The sequence below is a fragment of the Rhineura floridana genome, chromosome 2, assembly GCF_030035675.1.
Source record: "Rhineura floridana isolate rRhiFlo1 chromosome 2, rRhiFlo1.hap2, whole genome shotgun sequence".
NCBI lineage: Eukaryota > Metazoa > Chordata > Lepidosauria > Squamata > Rhineuridae > Rhineura > Rhineura floridana.
Genome location: NC_084481.1, coordinates 171,197,772 through 171,220,027, shown reverse-complemented (window position 1 = coordinate 171,220,027; position 22,256 = coordinate 171,197,772). Strand labels below are relative to the sequence as shown.

The 22,256-nt window shown below is 44.3% G+C and overlaps 1 protein-coding gene across 5 annotated transcripts in view; it reads left to right on the top strand.

Annotated features, from left to right (window-relative positions):
* Positions 1-22,256, top strand: part of PAK6 (p21 (RAC1) activated kinase 6) — a 69,466-nt gene that overhangs the window by 43,607 nt on the left and 3,603 nt on the right. For all 5 annotated transcript variants that reach the window (XM_061613204.1, XM_061613205.1, XM_061613201.1 and 2 more), the window contains 5 exons: positions 7,940-8,425; positions 8,769-8,902; positions 16,607-16,733; positions 20,724-20,849; positions 21,789-21,923. In XM_061613204.1, the coding sequence (XP_061469188.1) occupies positions 7,940-8,425; positions 8,769-8,902; positions 16,607-16,733; positions 20,724-20,849; positions 21,789-21,923 (1,008 nt within the window). The remainder of the gene's footprint in view (positions 1-7,939; positions 8,426-8,768; positions 8,903-16,606; positions 16,734-20,723; positions 20,850-21,788; positions 21,924-22,256) is intronic.

Here is a 22,256-nt window from a genome sequence, read left to right as displayed (position 1 = left end):
CCTAAATGCAAGAGGGTGACACAAGCTGTGGGTGCCCAGAAAGGGCAGATTGTGAGCAGTGAGCAAGCTAGGCTGGGGCCATGTCAGTGTGACCTAGATTGCAGTGGCATTGCTTTTTCCGTCTAAGTGGAACTTGGCACTCTGGGCCTCTGCAGGTTGCTCATGCTGTGCCTGTCCTTTTAGCGAAAGGAAAAAGCAACACTCTATGGATTACACAAGTAGGGATGGATGAATCTGTCCATTTTGGCTTTTTTCACTTTCTAATTTTTCTAATCTGAAGTTCAGTTCTCCACATTAGTTTGCATTTTTTAAAAAAGTACTCATGAAAATGCATCAGTGTTTAATTTCTCCTAATATACACTTTGTTGTATTTTGCCTAAGATGCCCATTTTTTCAAAGCAATTAATTTTTGTAGGTTATTTTCATTAATATATGCATTTATATGCACACTCTATAGTATACACTATTTTTACTTCACTGGGGAAGAGTATTGCAAAATTTGGAAAGCTGCGAATTTTGAAGGATGGCAGTGTTTTGATTTGTGTATTGTTTCAAAAAGCGTGAATTAGGTAGGTTTGCCTTTCTAATTTCTCCTCCTGTTCCTACACAAGTCAACTTGCAAAAGTCATGATGATGTCCATCAACTGATGATCTGGCCTTCTTTTTAGGCAGAGGGAGGCAGCTGCCTCAGATGGCAGAGGCTGGGAAATGAGGTCAAGCAGGGTACTAGATGACAGAGTTGTATGCATGGCCTGCCCTGCACCTTCTAAGCTTGCCTGCTGCCTGCAGGTGTAGTGGAGGATGTTGTCCCATCCACAGTGTTGAAATAAGATGCAGTTGCCTGTCCACTCAGATGTTGTCCCTGGAAGAGGCGGAGCTGTCCTTCACCGCAGGCACCAAAACGTCTTGGCCTGGCCCTGGTAGTTTGGACATTTATTTATTTACTTATTACATTTATATACCACCCCATAGCTGAAGCTCTCTGGGCGGTTTACAACAATTAAAAACATTAAACACAAATATACCAATTTAAAAACACATTAAAAAAAACAAAACAACCCAATTTAAAAACACTTGCTAAAATGCCTGGGAGAAGAGGAAAGTCTTGACCTGGCACTTTTCTTCACAAAAATGAACCAAAATGACTTACAAAGGAGTATGCCATTCATTATCTTTGCAATGATACTGATTTAACCATTCTTCTTAAAGTTATACTACAGCAATAACCTGATATTTTCCACTCTAAACTAAAAACCAGAGCTTGGAAAAGTTACTTTTTTAAACTACAACTCCCATCAGCCCCAGCCAGCATGGCCACTGGATTGGCTGATGGGAGTTGTAGTTCAAAAAAGTAACTTGTCCAAGCTCTGCTAAAAACAACTGAGAAGAGGGAAATGTGTAGCCAGAGATAAAGTGAGCAGGGAATGAGCACATGCTGTGTGAATCTGGGTAGAGGGTTGCAAACAGTTCTGGATGGGATTGTCCTCCCCATGAAGGACTTGCTGCAGTGAGGAGGCAGACTCACTGAGGGAGGGGGAGCATGGATGGTGTCTTGCCCAAGGACCGTCCATAATTTAGAGGTAACACTGGTTAAACTGATGGCAGCAGAGACAGGCACTAGGGACAATCCGTAGTGGACCCTGTTCTATGAACTCCCAAGAGACGGGTATGATTGGCCACTTCAGCCTTGGCATTTGAAAATGCTTTAAAAACCTCTCTCCTTCAAGTGGCTTTTAAGTGATACGCTTTTATTGGACATGCTGCTGACAGATTGTTTCTATTGCCTGAATGATGTTTTGAAAGATGGCTGCTTGCTTTTGTATTTTTCAAATGTGAAAGTTTTGACTATAATGTAGTGTTGTAATTTTGTGTTTACAATACTGTTTACTGCCTTGATTTGTGCAGAAAGGCGACCTATAAGCATTTAAAATAAATAAAAAAGAAACACACGTCTGTCTGTCTGGGTGTGTGTTTATTATTTAGAAAGTTTGGCCTAAGGAATGTGTTGGCTATTTGGTCTAAGAGTTAGAAAGGGAGGTCTCTGTGAGCGCAAGATCTATTGGGACCTTTTTTTAAAGGTGCTCTAGGTTACATAAAACAAGTTTGTAAAACAAAGCTGGAGGTTTGAAAGCACCTTTCCGTCAGGAACATGTCTGAGCTGGAACGGAAAGGTGGGTCAGGCAGGCAGGAAACAAGGAAGTAATTCCCAACAGGCAGCGACTCGTAACTGTGCGTGTGTGCGTGCACACATGTGTATTCCACCCACAATGTGTTATGCAAAATAAATGGGCAACTCCCTGTCTGTGTGCCCACAGAGGTCAATCGGGTAAAAAATAAAAGTTTATTTTAGATGATTTCCTGTGTATAGTCAAGGCGGAGTATAGGTGCTAGGGAAACAGAAAAAAACTTCCTCTTCTCTCTTTATATTATTAGCTTTTCAAAGCCATACGTCCTGACTAGATATGCCATCAGCTTTCAGCTATTTAATGAAAAAGGAGTCTACAACACACCCTTGGTCATAGTAGCTACACTCCCTTAATCCCTGCATCTGAATCTTTTCTGCCTCTGCTCCTTTCCCTGCACCTATATATACTATGAGAGGCAGTGTACTGTAGGGATGAAAGTTTTGAACTTGGACTGGGGAAACCTTGGTTCAAATCTCCCCTCCCCTCACTAAGCCATGAAACCCACACTTTCTCAGATGGAACTACCTCATAGGGTTGTTGTGGTTATGAAAATGGGTAACTGCACCACTTGGAACTACTTGGTGAAGAAGTGGGATGGGACATCAGTGTGAATGATAACAAGAACGTTCATCTCATATTATTGTCTAACCTTCATTAGGCATTTTAATTCAAGTTGTAGTAACCTGATGATACTTGAGAGATCCGCAAACTCTTTTTAAAAGAGAGGCTGTAGGGGTATTCACACATTCCAGTCAATGAGTGTGCAGTCTGTGTACCAGTGTTCACAAACAGTTGAGCGGTACACTTGTACAGACATTCACATGCAATGTTCAACAAGCATTGAGTCTGTGGATGTGTGTTCACAATGGCTGATTTGTACAAAGACATATGTGTGCACTCTTTCAAACAACCACTTGCACAAGTGTAGAGACAACGTGAGCCAGTGTTCAATGTAACGTGTGAACTAGCCTTACCGGCGCCACCTCTTAGCTTGGGCTTCGTTGTATTCCATCATAAAGTAAGGCTGGTTCCGTTCAGTGATGGCCTGAGGGATTCCTGTATTCTTCAGGAAAGAATCCAACGGCAGTATTCAATGAACTTTTTCCACTAGTGCAAAGATTAGCATTAGCGCAAAGGGATTTCCCCCTCTCCTCCCAAAATGCCATCCCAAAATCTGCTCTGGAGGGTTGGGGGAAAACCCTAGAACAGAGTTAGGAAGTGTGGGGGGAAAGATAGGGGGAAATCATTGTGTCATGCAAGGAGAAATCCTTGTGCTGACGGAGCCTTAGCCTTAGGGCTATATATATAACCCCCAGTTGCTTTTGAAATAAGCCAAAACCAATGTGATACCAGCATTAATTCTGTTCTGCTGCAAGCCACTGTGCCAGTGACTCCAGGATCACTAACACTTATTGAAACTCTCTGGGCATTTTTCCCAAGAGAGGGTGATATTGTGGCCAATGTTGCCATTTGGGTAATTAATTTTCTCCCTCTTAAATCTTTCACTGCAGCTTCAGCTGGATTCCTCATATTACTTTTTCATCCACCAGTCTTAAATCGGTTTATAAAGTGGGCAATACTATTTATTCCATTTCTTTTTTACAAAAGGGTGGTGGTGGTGAAAGAGATGAAGCACAGAGACTGAAAGCCCAAATTTGTGTGGGTGTGTATAGAGATAGAGGCATGGAATGTAAGCAACTGCCTTATACCAGGTCAGATTATTCGTCCGTCTAGCCATGGATAGTCTCCTCTGGCTGGCATTGGCTCTTGCAGTTCTCAGGCAAAAAGAGAAGTCTATTGCTTCACCTGCTCCCTGATTCTTATTAATGGGTATCCCCAGAGATTGAACCTTGGACTTTCTGCATGTATTCTACCACTGAGCTATGGCCTCTGATCAATTATTGTGCATGCCTCAGTTTGAGATAAACAGAGTACTTGAATTCCTAACTGGAGGCAGCTGGGAGTTGGTTCCAATGATTAAGACCAGTTGCTCTCATGCAAAAACATTGCTCATGTGAGTGGTCTGTTTATGCAGGAGTGGGAACAGCAAGCTCATGCAAGATCACCTTTTCCGTTTGGTAGTTAGAGAATCTTAAGTTGTAATTTTTCTGATTCACCAAAGAGGAGCTGTGATCTTGGGGCTCTAGTGTTACATGGCTCATATAATTAGACCAATTTGGTGCAAGTTGGTTTATAGAACAGAGAAATTAAAACAACAACTGAGATATGTGTTTAGGAAATCATGGCATCCTGTGAATGGTCCAAAAGGACTCAGCTGGACAGTGACTGAATGGGAAATGTAGGGCTCCAGGGTGTAAGGATCTGCCATAGCCACAAATATGTGCTGATACTGGGTTCCTCCAGGCGACCTACTTATTCATCCTGAATTGTAAATAAAGACAATAAATAAATAAATAAATCCTGTTTGGCTTCTGCTTGCTCAGTGGAACTTCGTCCTCCACATTCTCCATTGCAGCCCTCTGCACACCCTCAAAATCTGCTCCAAAGTGTTGGAGGACCCTCTGAAGCATATTTTGAGCATGTGCAAGGGTGTAGCATTGGATATAACCCCTCCCTTTTTTAAAAACAAGTAGATTTCTGGTGCCTTCATCCACTTTAGTTGCTCAACTTCACATTCTGATATGCAAAACAGTGTCAGTTTGAAGGCAACCATTATTATTATTATATTATTATTATTATTTGGATGTTACTTTTAAGGGTCAGTTCTACTAAGTTTGCTTACTGGAAGAGAGACTATAGCTGCATACACACCATACATTTAAAGCACTTTTAAACCACATGACTTCCCCAAAGAATCCTGGGAACTGTAGTTTGTAAGGAATTATAGCTCTGTGGAAACTACAGTTCCCAGGATTCTTTGGGGCAGAGGCATGTAGTTTAATGTGCTTTAAATGTATGGTGCATATGCAACCTAAGTATGATACAGTAGGGCCCCGCTTTACAGCGCTTCGCTTTACAGCGATTCGCTAATACGGCGGCTTTCAATTAGGGAAAGTCTCCGCATTAAGGCGCTTGTTCCACTTTTAAGGCAGTTTTTTTCCGTCATGCGCCATTTTGACGTCATTTTTGCACGACACGCCCAATTATCGTCAGTGGGTTCCGCTTTACGCTGATTTCCGCTTTACAGCGGCAGTCTGGAATGGAACCTGCCATATAAGCTGGGCCCGCCTGTAATGGCAATATGGAAGATTTTGCTACATTATTTTATTAAAATGCACTTTGTACAAAATTAGTAGGAAGATTTTTTTAAATTTTTTACAGCTTTTAAATTATTAGAGTTGCTCTGTTTTGGTTGCTTCCTTGAAGAACAGATATGATTTTATTAAAGAGCTAACGATTGATTTGGTTGTCATGGAGATACTAGATATGTGAAATATTTTGTTGCATATAAACAAATGGTTTGCATTTATGGTGTGCATGTTTTGAAAAGTCAACTACCTGTTAATAACTAAAATTGAGCAACTATGTTTTTAATGCGGTATGGGTGTTCCTGAATATGATACAGATTTGCTTTCAGAGAATGAGGCATGTTCTTACCCTTCTCTGGTTGTGTGCAATATTTTTCCTCCTGTACTTCCATCATCACCAGATCAGTTTTTCAGGGCTTTTGTAGAACATCAGAAGGTACCTTCTAAAATCCAAATCTGCTCCTCCAAGCATAATCAGCACTTTGCTGATAGATATCAGTATATTTTGTGTGACTGTCACTGTAACTCAGTGGCCCAGTTCACACGTCACAGTAAACCATAGTTAATAGTTTAGCATGGATGTGATGAACTGGGCTGTTTTGCTCTTCCTCACTAGTGAGCAGAGGAAACAAACCACAATCTCTGTCTTAGTGTTATGTCTGAATCAGATATTATGGTTTGTTTCACTCCAAAGAAATCACAATCAGTAAGCCAAGAACAAATGTTGGCTACAGAGCAGGGATTATATGGAACAAAATGCAATGCTGTTTGGACACAACATTAAGCTAGGGATTGTGATTTGCTGTTTCTACTAGCTAGTAGGAAGGAGTAAACCAACCCAGATCAGCATATTTATGGTAAACAATTAACTCTTGTTTACTATGGCATGCAAACAAGGCCAGTTGGTTGGTTGCTTCCTCGAAGAACAGATATGATTTTATTAAAGAGCTAATGATTGATTTGATTGATTGATATGACAGGCCACAAACTAGGAGATGACAGATTGATATGACAGACCACAAACTAGGAGAGACAATTTTCTCCCCCTTTTCTACTCCACACCTGTGCAGTTTTGGAATGCTTTTTAAAAGGAGAAATATGTAATGTTTAAGTTTGGTCTAGGAAGACCATTTATCCAATTCGCTGCATGAGTGCTCATAAACCCCTTCAAAAAGAAAAAGTAAAAAAAGTACTTCTGAGCTAACTCCTGCCTGTCCCACAGCAATGCTCTGTCATTTCAAGAATCTTTTAGTAGGTTTTTTAAAATACAAACATAGGGCACCAGCTCCCCTTCTCCAACCCTAATGCAAGGGTGCCTCCACTGCCAAAAATCTCTTATTTGTGCTGTAATTGGCGGAGGTTCAGGATAAGCTCAAGAGTTAGGGGTGGTGGTGTGAGGAAGTCGCTCCTTTCCTGTTGCTCTTGAAAATGATCAAGTTTAAGCCATGAACATTTTCCTGAGCCTTTTTAGTGTGTATGAATGATGCATGACAGAAAATGAAAAAGCCATTCTTCAATCAAGTGCACATTTCTAGTCAGTGTAGTTCTATGTTCCCATTTCAAGATGCAGGAAACGCAAAAGCCTATGTCAGCTTCTTACAAACTTTAGGCAGTTTATCCTGAAACAGTCTTGTGTATAGTTTGTGATCATTCCAGCTGTAGAGCTGGAGGACAGGAGTTTTGAGAGTCTGGCTGACACCATACAAAGCAAGAATCTGGACCCAAATCTCAACTGGTACAAACCCAATACAACAACCATTGGATGACACTAGCTCCTGGAACGTTCAAAGCAAATGGATAATGCCTACTGGCATCTATTCTCTGTTATTCTGTTCCTTAGAGCTGCAATCAGTCTATTAGATTAACTGATTTCCACCTTTTTAATTGATTGGAAAGACATCCCCCATTACTTAGGGAACATTTTTTCTACAAAATTTGTAATATATTTCTAATATCAGTACTGAAGATTGCAGGTGCCTCTTAGAATAACATGCTAGCATGTCTTCTAAAAACTTAGGAAGCTAGGCTCCTGTCTTCAAAACAGTTGTTTTAGTCAAGTGCCAATTTATGCAGATTTGGGGCACAATCCAACCCCTGTTACCCAGTGGGACTTGACAGAGTTATGGGGCCACTGCCACATCTGCAGCCCTGCTGTGCGTGCCAACCAGGGTGGATCCTGGGCTAGCTCAGCCCCTCCCTGCCCCCCAAATGTCCCATTTCAGAACTTTCTGCTGGCGGCCGTGGGGTGGGGAGTGGGGAAATTTGCAAGTGACACTTCCATCCTGTTCAGCAGGTAAGATAGGGAGATCCACATTGATGGAGTGATGCTGGCATCACTTCACAGGTGGAGGCAGGTGGAGCCCAGCAGGACTGGGCACAGGGACACCTCCACCCTATCCAACCCTGCCATCCCAGCACAAAGGGGATTTGGATTATTCTCGTATGCAACTAATGAAACATTTGCAATTATTTGATTGAGGGAATATTTCTTTAATTGGACTGACAGCCCTCCTGATCATGTTATTTTCTCCTCTTCTCCTCAAGCCCAGTCCTTTCTTTCGGCCGCTACAGCACTGGGGTTCACCCTACAGCCCTGCAGCCAAATCCCAGTCACTTCCCTCTGACCAGCCAGCGCCGGATTATGCTAGGATATCAGAGACTGGCACTCCTCAGAAATCCCCAACAGCAGAGAATGCAACTCCCCTCCCTCCAGGGAGACCGTCGCCAGCGGGATCGCCCCGGAACAGGCACACCCAGACCAGCTCCAGCAACCTCCACCTTCCCTTGGACTTTAAAGCCCAGCCGTCCAATGAGGACCCAGTCGTTGTAACTCATGAGCAATTCAAAGCTGCTTTGAGGATGGTGGTGGACCAAGGTGATCCCAGGACGATGCTGGAAAACTATGTTAAGATTGGTGAAGGGTCTACAGGTATTGTGTGCATTGCTCGCGAGAAGCATTCTGGGCGGCAGGTGGCAGTGAAGATGATGGACCTACGAAAGCAGCAGCGACGTGAGCTTCTTTTTAATGAGGTGATGCCATGGAAAGAGATGTTGGACACAAACAGATGGCAAGGAACACTGCATGGGCTGGATCCAGACTTAAGTTAGTCATGCATTAGTCTCGTTGAAATTCAAGGGACTTGAGTTAGTTGTGACTAATGTTTCCCACTGATTTCAGTGGGGCTAAAGTATGACTAACTGGATCCAATCCTGTATTTCTAAAGGGCAGATGGGGAATCATAAAAGGAAAAAAAGAGAGGATATGGGCCAGTCTACAAAGAAGGGTGGTGGAAGTATGGTTTGGGAAGGGACCAACTGTGAACTGCAGATTGGTGTGTGAATTGTTAGTTATTTGTCTGCTACATTTTCCCAGGTGGTGATAATGAGAGACTACCAACATGATAATGTGGTGGAGATGTATAAAAGCTACCTTGTTGCTGATGAGCTCTGGGTGTTGATGGAATTTCTCCAAGGAGGAGCTCTCACAGATATTCTCTCCCAAATCAGGTTGGTAAAAACACACTTCTTCCATCCTTTCCTGCCCAAGTTGTCTTTGCAACACAGAGGGCCCTGGGAGAATGCAATCTCTCATTAGGCATTCTGCAAGTTGTGTGGAAGATTCATGTATCGCCCTGGATGATGTCAAAATATTGATGCTCTTGACCTTTATTGGCTTCAGGGGCTCAGCAAGCTCCCCACATTGCCTGTCATGAGCCCCACCCACGTTACTTCCACTTGGTTCAGAGTGTGGGAGAGCATTAAACAATGTTGTATAAAAGAAAGAAATGACTTTTTCCCCATGGTACTAACATCTCTGGCTGTTCCCAAGAAGGGATGTTGTCAGTCTTGTGAATCCTTCAAATCCAGTGATGGAGTTTCAAGTAGTGTGATGACAAGGATGACTGAGACCCAGGTTCAAATCCCCACTCCGTCATGACTGGATGACCTTAGGCCAGTCACTATCTCTCAGCCTAATCAATCTCACAGGGTTGTTATGAGGCTAAAAGGGGGGGGGATCATTGCCTTGAGGAAAGACAGAATATACATGTCATAAAGAAATCATTTCTAGCAGAAGCATTAGACAAACTCATAGAGGATATGGCTGTCAGTGGCTATTAGCCCCGATGGCTATGCTCTCCCTCCACTATCTGAAGCAGTATGTCTCTGAATACTGGTTGCTGGTAATCACAAGTGGGGAGAGACGTGTTGCGCTCTGGTTCTGCTGCTGTGGACTGCTCCTAGGCATCTGCTTGGCTGCTATGAGAGCAGGATGCTGGACTAGATGGGCCGCTGGCCTGGTCGAACAGGAATCTTCTTATGTTCACAGAAAAATCCCAAAAAATGTTGTGTATGCAAATATGAGACTACAAGAATACACAACACAAAAAACAAACCTTGCACACTCTGTTCATGTCTCCACAACCAGTCAAGAAAAAAGTGTCCTTTGTATCATAAGAACATAAGAACATAGGAAGAGCCTGCTGGATCAGGCCAGTGGCCCATCTAGTCCAGCATCCTGTTCTCACAGTGGCCAACCAGGTGCCTGGGGGAAGCCCGCAAGCAGGACCCGAGTGCAAGAACACTCTCCCCTCCTGAGGCTTCCGGCAACTGGTTTTCAGAAGCATGCTGCCTCTGACTAGGGTGGCAGAGCACAGCCATCATGGCTAGTAGCCATTGATAGCCCTGTCCTCCATGAATTTGTCTAATCTTCTTTTAAAGCCATCCAAGCTGGTGGCCATTACTGCATCTTGTGGGAGCAAATTCCATAGTTTAACTATGCGCTGAGTAAAGAAGTACTTCCTTTTGTCTGTCCTGAATCTTCCAACATTCAGCTTCTTTGAATGTCCACGAGTTCTAGTATTATGAGAGAGGGAGAAGAACTTTTCTCTATCCACTTTCTCAATGCCATGCATAATTTTATACACTTCTATCATGTCTCCTCTGACCCGCCTTTTCTCTAAACTAAAAAGCCCCAAATGCTGCAACCTTTCCTCGTAAGGGAGTCGCTCCATCCCCTTGATCATTCTGGTTGCCCTCTTCTGGACCTTTTGCAACTCTATAATATCCTTTTTGAGATGAGGCGACCAGAACTATACACAGTATTCCAAATGCAGCTGCACCATAGATTTATACAATGGCATGATGATATCGGCTGTTTTATTTTCAATACCTTTCCTAATTATCGCTAGCATGGAATTTGCCTTTTTCACAGCTGCCGCACACTGGGTCGACATTTTCATCGTGCTGTCCATTACAACCCCGAGGTCTCTCTCCTGGTCGGTCACCGCCAGTTCAGACCCCATGAGTGTATATGTGAAATTCAGATTTTTTCTCCAATATGCATAATTTTACACTTGTTTATATTGAATAGCATTTGCCATTTTTCTGCCCATTCACTCAGTTTGGAGAGGTCTTTTTGGAGCTCTTCGCAATCCCTTTTTGTTTTAACAACCCTGAACAATTTAGTGTCATCAGCAAACTTGGCCACTTCACTGCTTACTCCTAATTCTAGGTCATTAATGAACAAGTTGAAAAGTACAGGTCCCAATACTGATCCTTGAGGGACTCCACTTTCTACAGCCCTCCATTGGGAGAACTGTGCGTTTATTCCTACTCTCTGCTTTCTGCTTCTTAACCAATCCCTTATCCACAAGAGGACCTCTCCTCTTATTCCATGACTGCTAAGCTTCCTCAGAAGTCTTTGGTGAGGTACCTTGTCAAACGCTTTTTGAAAGTCTAAGTACACTATGTCCACTGGATCACCTCTATCTATATGCTTGTTGACACTCTCAAAGAATTCTAGTAGGTTACTGAGACAGGACTTTCCCTTGCAGAAGCCATGCTGGCTCTGCTTCAGCAAGGCTTGTTCTTCTGTGTGCTGAGTTAATCTAGCTTTAATCATACTTTCTACCAGTTTTCCAGGGACAGAAGTTAAGCTAACTGGCCTGTAATTTCCGGGATCCCCTCTGGATCCCTTTTTGAAGATTTACATTTGCCACTTTCCAGTCCTCAGGCACGGAGGAGGACCCGAGGGACAAGTTACATATTTTAGTTAGCAGATCAGCAATTTCACATTTGAGTTCTTTGAGAACTCTTGGGTGGATGCCATCCGGGCCTGGTGATTTGTCAGTTTTTATATTTTGTCCATTAAGCCTAGAACTTCCTCTCTCGTTACCACTATTTGTCTCAGTTCCTTGGAATCCCTTCCTGCACATGTTAGTTCAGGTTCAGGGATCTGCCCTATATCTTCCACTGTGAAGACAGATGCAAAGAATTCATTTAGGTTCTCTGCAATCTCCTTATCGTTCTTTAGTATGCCTTTGACTCCCTTATTATCCAAGGGTCCAATCGCCTCCCTAGATGGTCTCCTGCTTTGAATGTATTTATAGATTTTTTTGTTGTTGGTTTTTATGCTCTTAGCAATGTGCTCCTCAAATTCTTTTTTAGCATCCCTTATTGTCTTCTTGCATTTCTTTTGCCAGAGTTTGTGCCCTTTTTTATTTTCTTCATTCGGACAAGACTTCCATTTTCTGAAGGAAGACTTTTTGCCTCTAAGAGCTTCCTTGACTTTGCTCGTTAACCATGCTGGCATCTTCTTGGCCCTGGCGGTACCTTTTCTGATCTGCGGTATGCACTCCAGTTGAGCTTCTAATATAGTGTTTTTAAACAACTTCCAAGTATTTTTGAGTGATGTGACCCTCTGGACTTTGTTTTTCAGCTTTCCTTTTACCAATCCCCTCATTTTTGTGAAGTTTCCTCTCTTGAAGTCAAATGTGACCGTGTTGGATTTTCTTGGCAATTGGCCATTTACATGTATGTTTAATTGAATAGCACTATGGTCACTGCTCCCAATCGGTTCAACAACACTTACATCTCGCACCAGGTCCCGGTCCCCACTGAGGATTAAGTCCAGGGTTGCCGTCCCTCTGGTCGGTTCCATGACCAATTGGTCTAGGGAATAGTCATTTAGAATATCTAGAAATTTTGCTTCTTTGTCATGACTGGAACACATATGCAGCCAGCCTATGTCTGGGTAGTTGAAGTCACCCATTACTACCACATTTCCTAGTTTGGATGCTTCCTCAATTTCATATCTCATCTCAAGGTCTCCCTGAGCATTTTGATCAGGGGGACGATAGATCGTTCCCAGAATTAAATCCCTCCTGGGGCATGCTATCACCACCCACAGCAATTCTGTGGAGGAGTCCGCCTCTTTGGGGGTTTCGAGCTTGCTGGATTCAATGTCTTCTTTCACGTATAGAGCGACTCCGCCACCAATACGTCCTTCCCTGTCCTTCCGATATAGTTTATATCCAGGGATAACCGTATCCCACTGGTTTCCTCCATTCCACCAGGTCTCCGTTATGCCACAACGATTCTGTGGAGGAGTCCGCCTCTTTTGGGGTTTCGAGCTTGCTGGATTCAATGTCTTGTTTCACGTATAGAGCGACTCCGCCACCAATACGTCCTTCCCTGTCCTTCCGATATAGTTTATATCCAGGGATAACCGTATCCCACTGGTTTCCTCCATTCCACCAGGTCTCCGTTATGCCACAACGATTCTGTGGAGGAGTCCGCCTCTTTTGGGGTTTTGAGCTTGCTGGATTCAATGTCTTGTTTCACGTATAGAGCGACTCCGCCACCAATACGTCCTTCCCTGTCCTTCCGATATAGTTTATATCCAGGGATAACCGTATCCCACTGGTTTCCTCCATTCCACCAGGTCTCCGTTATGCTCACTATATCAATGCTGTCCTCTAAGACCAAGCACTCCAGTTCTCCCATCTTGGTTCGGAGGCTCCTAGCATTGGCGTACAGGCACTTGTAAGCAGTGTCTCTCTTCAAGTGTCTTTGGCACTTTTGGTTTGGCCTGTGGTAATTTTGCCCTTCTGAATTTATATCCTGTGCCCCTGCTCTCACAATGCCTACTTCTAGGCCTACCCTTTTTACAATTTCATCATTTATTTGGTCTTTATCCCAGGGGGAGGTTTATTCCGAACCGGACCTTCCTCAGCTCCTGTCGGGTTTCCCCCCTCAGTCAGTTTAAAAGCTGCTCTGCCACCTTTTTAATTTTACGTGCCAGCAGTCTGGTTCCATTCTGGTTCAAGTGGAGCCCGTCCCTTTTGTACAGGCCTGGCTTGTCCCCAAATGTTCCCCAGTGCCTAACAAATCCAAACCCTTCCACCCGACACCATCGTCTCATCCACGCATTGAGACTGCTAAGCTGTGCCTGTCTGGCTGGTCCTGCACGTGGAACCGGTAGCATTTCAGAGAAAGCCACCTTGGAGGTCCTGGCTTTCAGCATCCTACCTAGCAACCTAAATTTTGCTTCCAGGACCTCATGGCTACATATCCCCATGTCGTTGGTGCCAACATGCACCACGACCACTGACTCCTCCCCAGCACTGTCTACCAAACTATCTAAACGACGGGTGATATCCGCAACCTTCGCACCAGGCAGGCAAAACACCTTGCGGTCTACACGCCCATCACACACCCCACTGTCTATGTTCCTAATGATCGAATCACCCACTACAAGGATCCCTCCACCCCCTGGAGATATATCCTCGGCACGAGAGGATAGCTGCTCATCCCCCAAGGAATGGGTCCCTTCTAAGGGATCGTTTCCCTCTTCCTCAGCTGGATGCTCTCCTTCCCTGAGACCATCGTTCTCCATGATAGCAGAAGAGCTATCATCCTTGGAGTGGGACACAGCTATAACGTCCCTGAAGGCCTCCTCCACACACCTCTCTGCCTCTCTCAGCTTTTCCAGGTCCGCCACCTTGGCCTCAAGGAAATGAAGTCGTTCCCGGAGAGCCAGGAGCTCATTGCGCCGAGAGCACACCCACGACTTCTGTCCAACAGGCAGATAGTCGTACATGCTGCAGGCGGTGCAAAACACTGGAAAGCCCCCACACCCCTGCTGGCTTCTTACCTGCATAATTTTGTTTAAGGTTTATTACGTCAATGGGTTGGAAACTGCGGTTTAGTTGAGGTCAGGGAACAGATGGGCAGAGTGGGGGGCCCTTGCCTCCTCGTCCTGCTGCTTCGTCAGCTGGGGCCTTGACGCTTTGTCAGCTGGGGCTCCCTCTAGCTTGTGGAGCTCATGTCCATGTCCTGAAGAGGCAAAGCAGAAAATCTTAATTATTAAATTATTATTATAGAAATGGAAATACCTTTTAAAAAAAAGGGGGGGGGACAAGGAAAACAATGTGACCAGTGTGGAGTAATATATTTATAACCTAGCCAAGAATACTGTTTCTAGCAGTGGTCAGGCAGTGGCTTTTGAGCACGTTCCAAGTGGGGCATATTCCTGAGGGGAAGCCCCTGTGAGTCTGTTGCAAAAACAACAATGAAAGGTCTTGTGGCCTTTAAAGGCTAAACAAATCTATTATTGCACAAGCTGTCATCGGCCAAGGCTCCCTTTGTTGGATATCTGAAATGGCAGTAAGTGAGGAAATAGGTATATTTATTTATTTATAAAAGTATTTATCTACTGCTCTCTCTCAAAATACTGGGGTGGTGTCCAGAAGCATCAAAAGAAACATTCATTAAAATGACTGACTACTCAAGAAAATTTTAAACAGCTGCATAGGCCTGTTGACACCTGAAAGTCAAAAGCGAGGATGCCTTCTGAATCTCTGCTAGAAGAGTGTTCCACAGCATGGAACCAGTGACACTACATGCCTGACTTCTGGTTAAGGCCAGTTGGGCCTCTGTAACACAGGGGACAACGGCCCTCCAGATGATGTCAGTGATCGGACTTCTTAAAAGCCATTCACACCATTGCTAATTGCATGAATGGCATGTGTCTACTTTGCCCCTGAGATCAAATAATGATGTGGGCTCAGGAGGTGCTTAAGATATCCTGAGAGGGGGGGAGGAAGCCCCAAAGATCAAATAATGCAAGGGACAACAGTCAGTGTCCCATGCAGAGCACAAATAAATCAGAATTCAGTCAAATGAACACAAGATCCCATCATCCACTCCCAACTAGCAGCCATTGGGACTGAATAGGCATAGCAAGATCCATTGTGTAAAAAAGAACACAAAGAAGGGCAATTGCTTTCGGTAGCAAGCTGCCCACTCCCAGTTTGTTGAGACCAACTTTCACAGTGTCACATTTGCTAATGAACTCCAATTTGGCAGCCTCCTGGTGGAACAATGTATAAACGTGACATTATTTAACCCCAGCATGTTCCCTCCGGGGTCTTCCAGGTTACCTCTTTGTTCAGCATTCATCCTGATTTGATTGCACAGAGCTTACACAGAGGATAGATTATGTCCACTCTTTAGTGAGTATTTGTTCTGATTTGGACTGCCTTCAAGTCAATTCCGACTTATGGGCGACCCAATTAATAGGGTTTTCATGGTAAGCTGTATTCAGAGGTGGTTTACCATTGCCTTCCTCTGAGGCTGAGAGGCAATGACTGGCCCAAGGTCACCCAGTGAGCTTCATGGCTGTGTGGGGATTCGAACTCTGGTCTCCCAGGTCATAGTCCAACACCTTCACCACTACACCACACTGGCCAGTGTGGCGTAGTGGTTAAGGAGTTGGACTACGACCTGGGAGACCAGGGTTTGAATTCCCACATAGCCATGAAACTCACTGGGGCACCTTGGGCCAGTCACTGCTCTCAGTCTCATGAAAACCCTATTCACAGGGTCGCCATAAGTCGGAATTGACTTGAAGGCAGTACATGTTCTGATTTGTTTGGTGGGAGGTTATATGACAATGCGCATTTGTCCTGATTTCCTTGCAGGATGTTTAAATGCCTTCCCATTCATCATTTGTTCATCCCAGCGTTTTCAGTGCATTTCCCTGTCACTTTCCTAAATGCAAAAAGTCTGTTTCCTTTTTTAAAGTGGATTTGTTGTACAAAGGCGACTTTTAATCCATGTTAATTGTGTAACCCTAAATTTCCCGGGATGCACTTGAATCCCCCTCAAAGTCCTGACAGTCTGGAGGTGTCCTCTATATATGAAGCTTCCATGTAACTATCCCATTTACCAAAAGACAGATCCTGCATGAATTTGTCTAGCCCATTTCTAAATCAGGCTACCACTATTCCGTTATGAACTGTTACTCTGAATGGAGCAGGAATTTGTCTTAATCTAATGCTGTGGAATGTAATTGCATTTTTAATTGTTTCTGCTGCTTGAAAGAAAAATACCTCCAATCACATTTCCCCCCCACCTCTTCTTTTTCAGATTAAATGAAGAGCAAATTGCTACAGTTTGTGAGTCAGTCCTGCAGGCACTTGCTTATCTGCATTCCCAAGGTGTGATTCACAGAGACATTAAGAGTGACTCCATTCTCCTGACCTTTGACGGAAGGGTAATTTCTTTACAGCTGTAGACTCCTCTCCCCCTCCCCATATCAACTCTCCTGTGCCACAGCATGTTTTGCACAAAGAAAGCCACCAGTTTATTCCCTGATATCTCTAATTCAAGACTGATCTCAGGGGCAAAGTAGACACATGCCATTCATGCAATTAGCAATGGTGTGAATGGCTTTTAAGAAGTAAATTGCAAGAAGAGACACTGCTTACAAGTGCCTGTACGCTAATGCTAGGAGCCTGCGAACCAAGATGGGAGAACTGGAGTGCTTGGTCTTAGAGGAGAGCATTGATATAGTGAGCATAACGGAGACCTGGTGGAATGGAGAAAACCAGTGGGATACGGTTATCCCTGCTTATAAACTATATCGGAAGGACAGGGAAGGACGTATTGGTGGCGCAGTCGCTCTATACGTGAAAGAAGGCATTGAATCCAGCAAGCTCGAAACCCCAAAAGATGCAGACTTCTCCACAGAATCGTTGTGGGTGGTGATACCATGCCCCAGGAGGGACTTAATACTGGGAACGATCTATCGTCCCCCTGATCAAAATGCTCAGGGAGACCTTGAGATGAGATATGAAATTGAGGAAGCATCCAAACTAGGAAATGTGGTAGTAATGGGTGACTTCAACTACCCGGACATAGACTGGCTGCATATGTGTTCCAGTCATGACAAAGAAGCAAAGTTTCTAGATATTCTAAATGACTATTCCCTAGACCAGTTGGTCATGGAACCGACCAAAGGGACGGCAACCCTGGACTTAATCCTCAGTGGGGACCGGGACCTAGTGCGAGATGTAAGTGTTGTTGAACCGATTGGGAGCAGTGACCACAGTGCTATTAAATTAAACATACATGTAACTGGCCAATTGCCAAGAAAATCCAACACGGTCACATTTGACTTCAAAAGAGGAAACTTCACAAAAATGAGGGGATTGGTAAAAAGAAAGCTGAAAAACAAAGTCCAGAGGGTCACATCACTCAAAAATACTTGGAAGTTGTTTAAAAACACTATATTAGAAGCTCAACTGGAGTGCATACCGCAGATCAGAAAAGGTACCGCCAGGGCCAAGAAGATGCCAGCATGGTTAACGAGCAAAGTCAAGGAAGCTCTTAGAGGCAAAAAGTCTTCCTTCAAAAAATGGAAGTCTTGTCCGAATGAAGAAAATAATAAAGAACACAAACTCTGGCAAAAGAAATGCAAGAAGACAATAAGGGATGCTAAAAAAGAATTTGAGGAGCACATTACTAAGAACATAAAAACCAACAACAAAAAATTCTATAAATACATTCAAAGCAGGAGACCATCTAGGGAGACGATTGGACCCTTGGATGATAAGGGAGTCAAAGGTGTACTAAAGAACGATAAGGAGATTGCAGAGAAGCTAAATGAATTCTTTGCACCTGTCTTCACAGTGGAAGATATAGGGCAGATCCCTGAACCTGAACTAACATTTGCAGGAAGGGATTCTGAGGAACTGAGACAAATAGTGGTAACGAGAGAGGAAGTTCTAAGCTTAATGGACAATATAAAAACTGACAAATCACCGGGCCCGGATGGCATCCACCCGTGAGTTCTCAAAGAACTCAAATGTGAAATTGCTGATCTGCTAACTAAAATATGTAACTTGTCCCTCGGGTCCTCCTCCGTGCCTGAGGACTGGAAAGTGGCAAATGTAACGCCAATCTTCAAAAAGGGATCCAGAGGGGATCCCGGAAATTACAGGCCAGTTAGCTTAACTTCTGTCCCTGGAAAACTGGTAGAAAGTATGATTAAAGCTAGATTAACTAAGCACATAGAAGAACAAGCCTTGCTGAAGCAGAGCCAGCATGGCTTCTGCAAGGGAAAGTCCTGCCTCAGTAACCTATTAGAATTCTTTGAGAGTGTCAACAAGCATATAGATAGAGGTGATCCAGTGGACATAGCGTACTTAGACTTTCAAAAAGCATTTGACAAGGTACCTCACCAAAGGCTTCTGAGGAAGCTTAGCAGTGATGGAATAAGAGGAGAGGTCCTTTTGTGGATAAGGAATTGGTTAAGAAGCAGAAAGCAGAGAGTAGGAATAAACGGACAGTTCTCCCAATGGAGGGCTGTAGAAAGTGGAGTCCCTCAGGGATCGGTATTGGGACCTGTACTTTTCAACTTGTTCATTAATGACCTAGAATTAGGAGTGAGCAGTGAAGTGGCCAAGTTTGCTGATGACACTAAATTGTTCAGGGTTGTTAAAACAAAAAGGGATTGCGAAGAGCTCCAAAAAGACCTCTCCAAACTGAGTGAATGGGCGGAAAAATGGCAAATGCTATTCAATATAAACAAGTGTAAAATTATGCATATTGGAGAAAAAATCTGAATTTCACATATACACTCATGGGGTCTGAACTGGCGGTGACCGACCAGGAGAGAGACCTCGGGGTTGTAGTGGACAGCATGATGAAAATGTCGACCCAGTGTGCGGCAGCTGTGAAAAAGGCAAATTCCATGCTAGCGATAATTAGGAAAGGTATTGAAAATAAAACAGCCGATATCATCATGCCGTTGTATAAATCTATGGTGCAGCTGCATTTGGAATACTGTGTACAGTTCTGGTCGCCTCATTTCAAAAAGGATATTCTAGAGTTGGAAAAGGTTCAGAAGAGGGCAACCAGAATGATCAAGGGGATGGAGCGACTCCCTTACGAGGAAAGGTTGCAGCATTTGGGGCTTTTTAGTTTAGAGAAAAGGCGGGTCAGAGGAGACATGATAGAAGTGTATAAAATTATGCATGGCATTGAGAAAGTGGATAGAGAAAAGTTCTTCTCCCTCTCTCATAATACTAGAACTCGTGGACATTCAAAGAAGCTGAATGTTGGAAGATTCAGGACAGACAAAAGGAAGTACTTCTTTACTCAGCGCATAGTTAAACTATGGAATTTGCTCCCACAAGATGCAGTAATGGCCACCAGCTTGGATGGCTTTAAAAGAAGATTAGACAAATTCATGGAGGACAGGGCTATCAATGGCTACTAGCTGTGATGGCTGTGCTCTGCCACCCTAGTCAGAGGCAGCATGCTTCTGAAAACCAGTTGCTGGAAGCCTCAGGAGGGGAGAGTGTTCTTGCACTCGGGTCCTGCTTGCGGGCTTCCCTCAGGCACCTGGTTGGCCACTGTGAGAACAGGATGCTGGACTAGATGGGCCACTGGCCTGATCCAGCAGGCTCTTCTTATGTTCTTATGTTCTTAAGTGTGTGTGTGTGTGTGGGGGGGAAGAGATCCAGATGAAGACTCCAGCATGTGATTGGTAAGGGGATTTAACCCTTTCCCTCCCTGTGGTCCTGATCCAGATTGGGCCTTCCATACCTGCTTGTTTGCATGGGGGCGGAGGAACCTTCCATTGGAGCATGGGGGCGCTTCCTCCCCCTCAGTGAAAAGAGTAGGTAGCAGGGACCCAGTCTGGTTTTGGACCACATCAGGAGGGGACAGGAAAGGGTTGAAGTCCCCTACCACTATGGGAGCGTCCCTATCCAGGTCAGGGCTCTCACACCTGCAATTTACCTATAGCAGTTGCCTGGATGGTTTTTTAATGGCATAAATGACATCTTGTCTAGTATGAGCCTCAGGTAGCAGCCTGGGAAAAACTTTTGCTCAGGGGTAGCCAACATGGTGTGATTGCCAGATGCTGTGGACTGGCTATTGGCCATGCTGACTGGAGCTCTTAGGAGCTAAAGTCCACAGCATCTATGGGGCACCAAGTTGGCCACCCCTACTTTGCCGGAGGACTTGGAGAACCTCTTGTTGCTCAGAACAGACAGCATGAGGCTAGCCACAGCTTTGCCTCAGTATAAAGGAGCTTCCTATGTTCGCTTTTTGTCCCCTGCACACCTTCTGCTCCTGCAGTCCAGGTGACTTCCATGTTTTCCTACAGCCTATTTTATTTGTCCCTTTGCCCCGTTCTATTTTCATTGTCACTTTAGGATAGCCAGTGATTGCTTTTTCTTCTTCTTTTGGATAGGTGAAACTCTCCGACTTTGGCTTCTGCGCTCAAATCAGTAAGGATGTGCCAAAAAGGAAGTCCTTAGTAGGAACGCCCTATTGGATGGCTCCAGAAGTTATTTCAAGGTCCCCGTATACCACTGAGGTAACAGTGCAAAAGGGGTAGCAAGTCAACAGGAGTATCTGTTTAAGCCTTGTTTGAGATGCTTAGCTAAATACATTCGTTAACCTATACAGGTGTATCTGACCTGGCGGGCCTTAGTGTTTCCTGCTCTCTGCTATGTTATAACTTGTGAAGTGTGTGTTGCCCGTCCCCCTGGGAGCCATGTTATGTCACTTTTGTGTCTATTCCAGCAGCCTGACAACTTTGCCACAATGAAGAGTTCATATCAATATAAAACTGCTCATACAGCTGGGAAAGTCTAAGACCAGCAGTGTCTTCAACCAGTATCAAACCCACAAATCCAGAATAAAATGGACAAATTTTCCATGAATTTCTCCCTATATTGTTCAAGAGCAAAAGTGTGTAAAAGCAAGGAGGAGGGGTAGCAGCAGTGGAAACTTGTGGCCCTGGGGTCAGTAGGCAGCTGAGCACCTTGTACAGCTCCTTGAAAGTTTGGACTACAACCCGGAGCGGATTCACTGCCCCACTGACATCAGAGCCACCAGTTTGCACTTGGCAATGGCAGTCATAGGAGGGACAAGGTGAAGAAACACTAAGAGCGTTAGTACTATAATTTGGTAGTTGGAGAAGTCCTTTATTTAGCCCAGGGGTGGGGTGGGGAACCTATGGTCCTCCAGATGTTGGATTCCAGCTCCCATCGGCCCCAGCCAGTATAGGCAATAGCCAGGGGTCATGGGAGTTGGAGTCCAACAACATCTGGAGAGCCACAGGTTCCTCACCCATGGGCTAAACAAATAATTCCTCCAACTTCCAAATTACAGTACTTACTCTGCTGAGTAAGGCCTACTCAGTACCTCTTTGCTATTCTATTTTTCCATTAGGAAGTTCCATAAATGCTAGAGAACCATGGGGCATCTTGCTGTACACCATCTATACTAATGCAATGTTTTGCATCTGCAGGTAGATATCTGGTCTTTGGGAATCATGGTGATAGAGATGGTGGATGGAGAGCCCCCTTACTTCAGCGACTCTCCAGTCCAAGCAATGAAGAGGCTCCGTGACAGCCCTCCTCCCAAAATAAAGAATTCTCATAAGGTCAGTTGCCTTGTAAGGAATGCCACTACCAGGTACTTTGTGGCACAGGAAAAACGTTACAAATGCTGCATGCAGAAAGCATTTACTTGGGAAAACCATATATAGGTGGTCACATATGAGAATCTCACATACAGCTTATGTAGTCAAGCCACACAATGAAATAAATGCACATGTTGTTAGCACACAAGGTAATATACATGGATTGTTCCTACTTCTTCCTGCACGGAAGTGCTTTCCATGTAGGAATTATTTGTGGTGTTTGAAACAGCCGTGGGGGCCATTTAGGTGCAGCTCCTGCTCATCTAAAATTAGGCCATGGAAACCAAGTGCAAT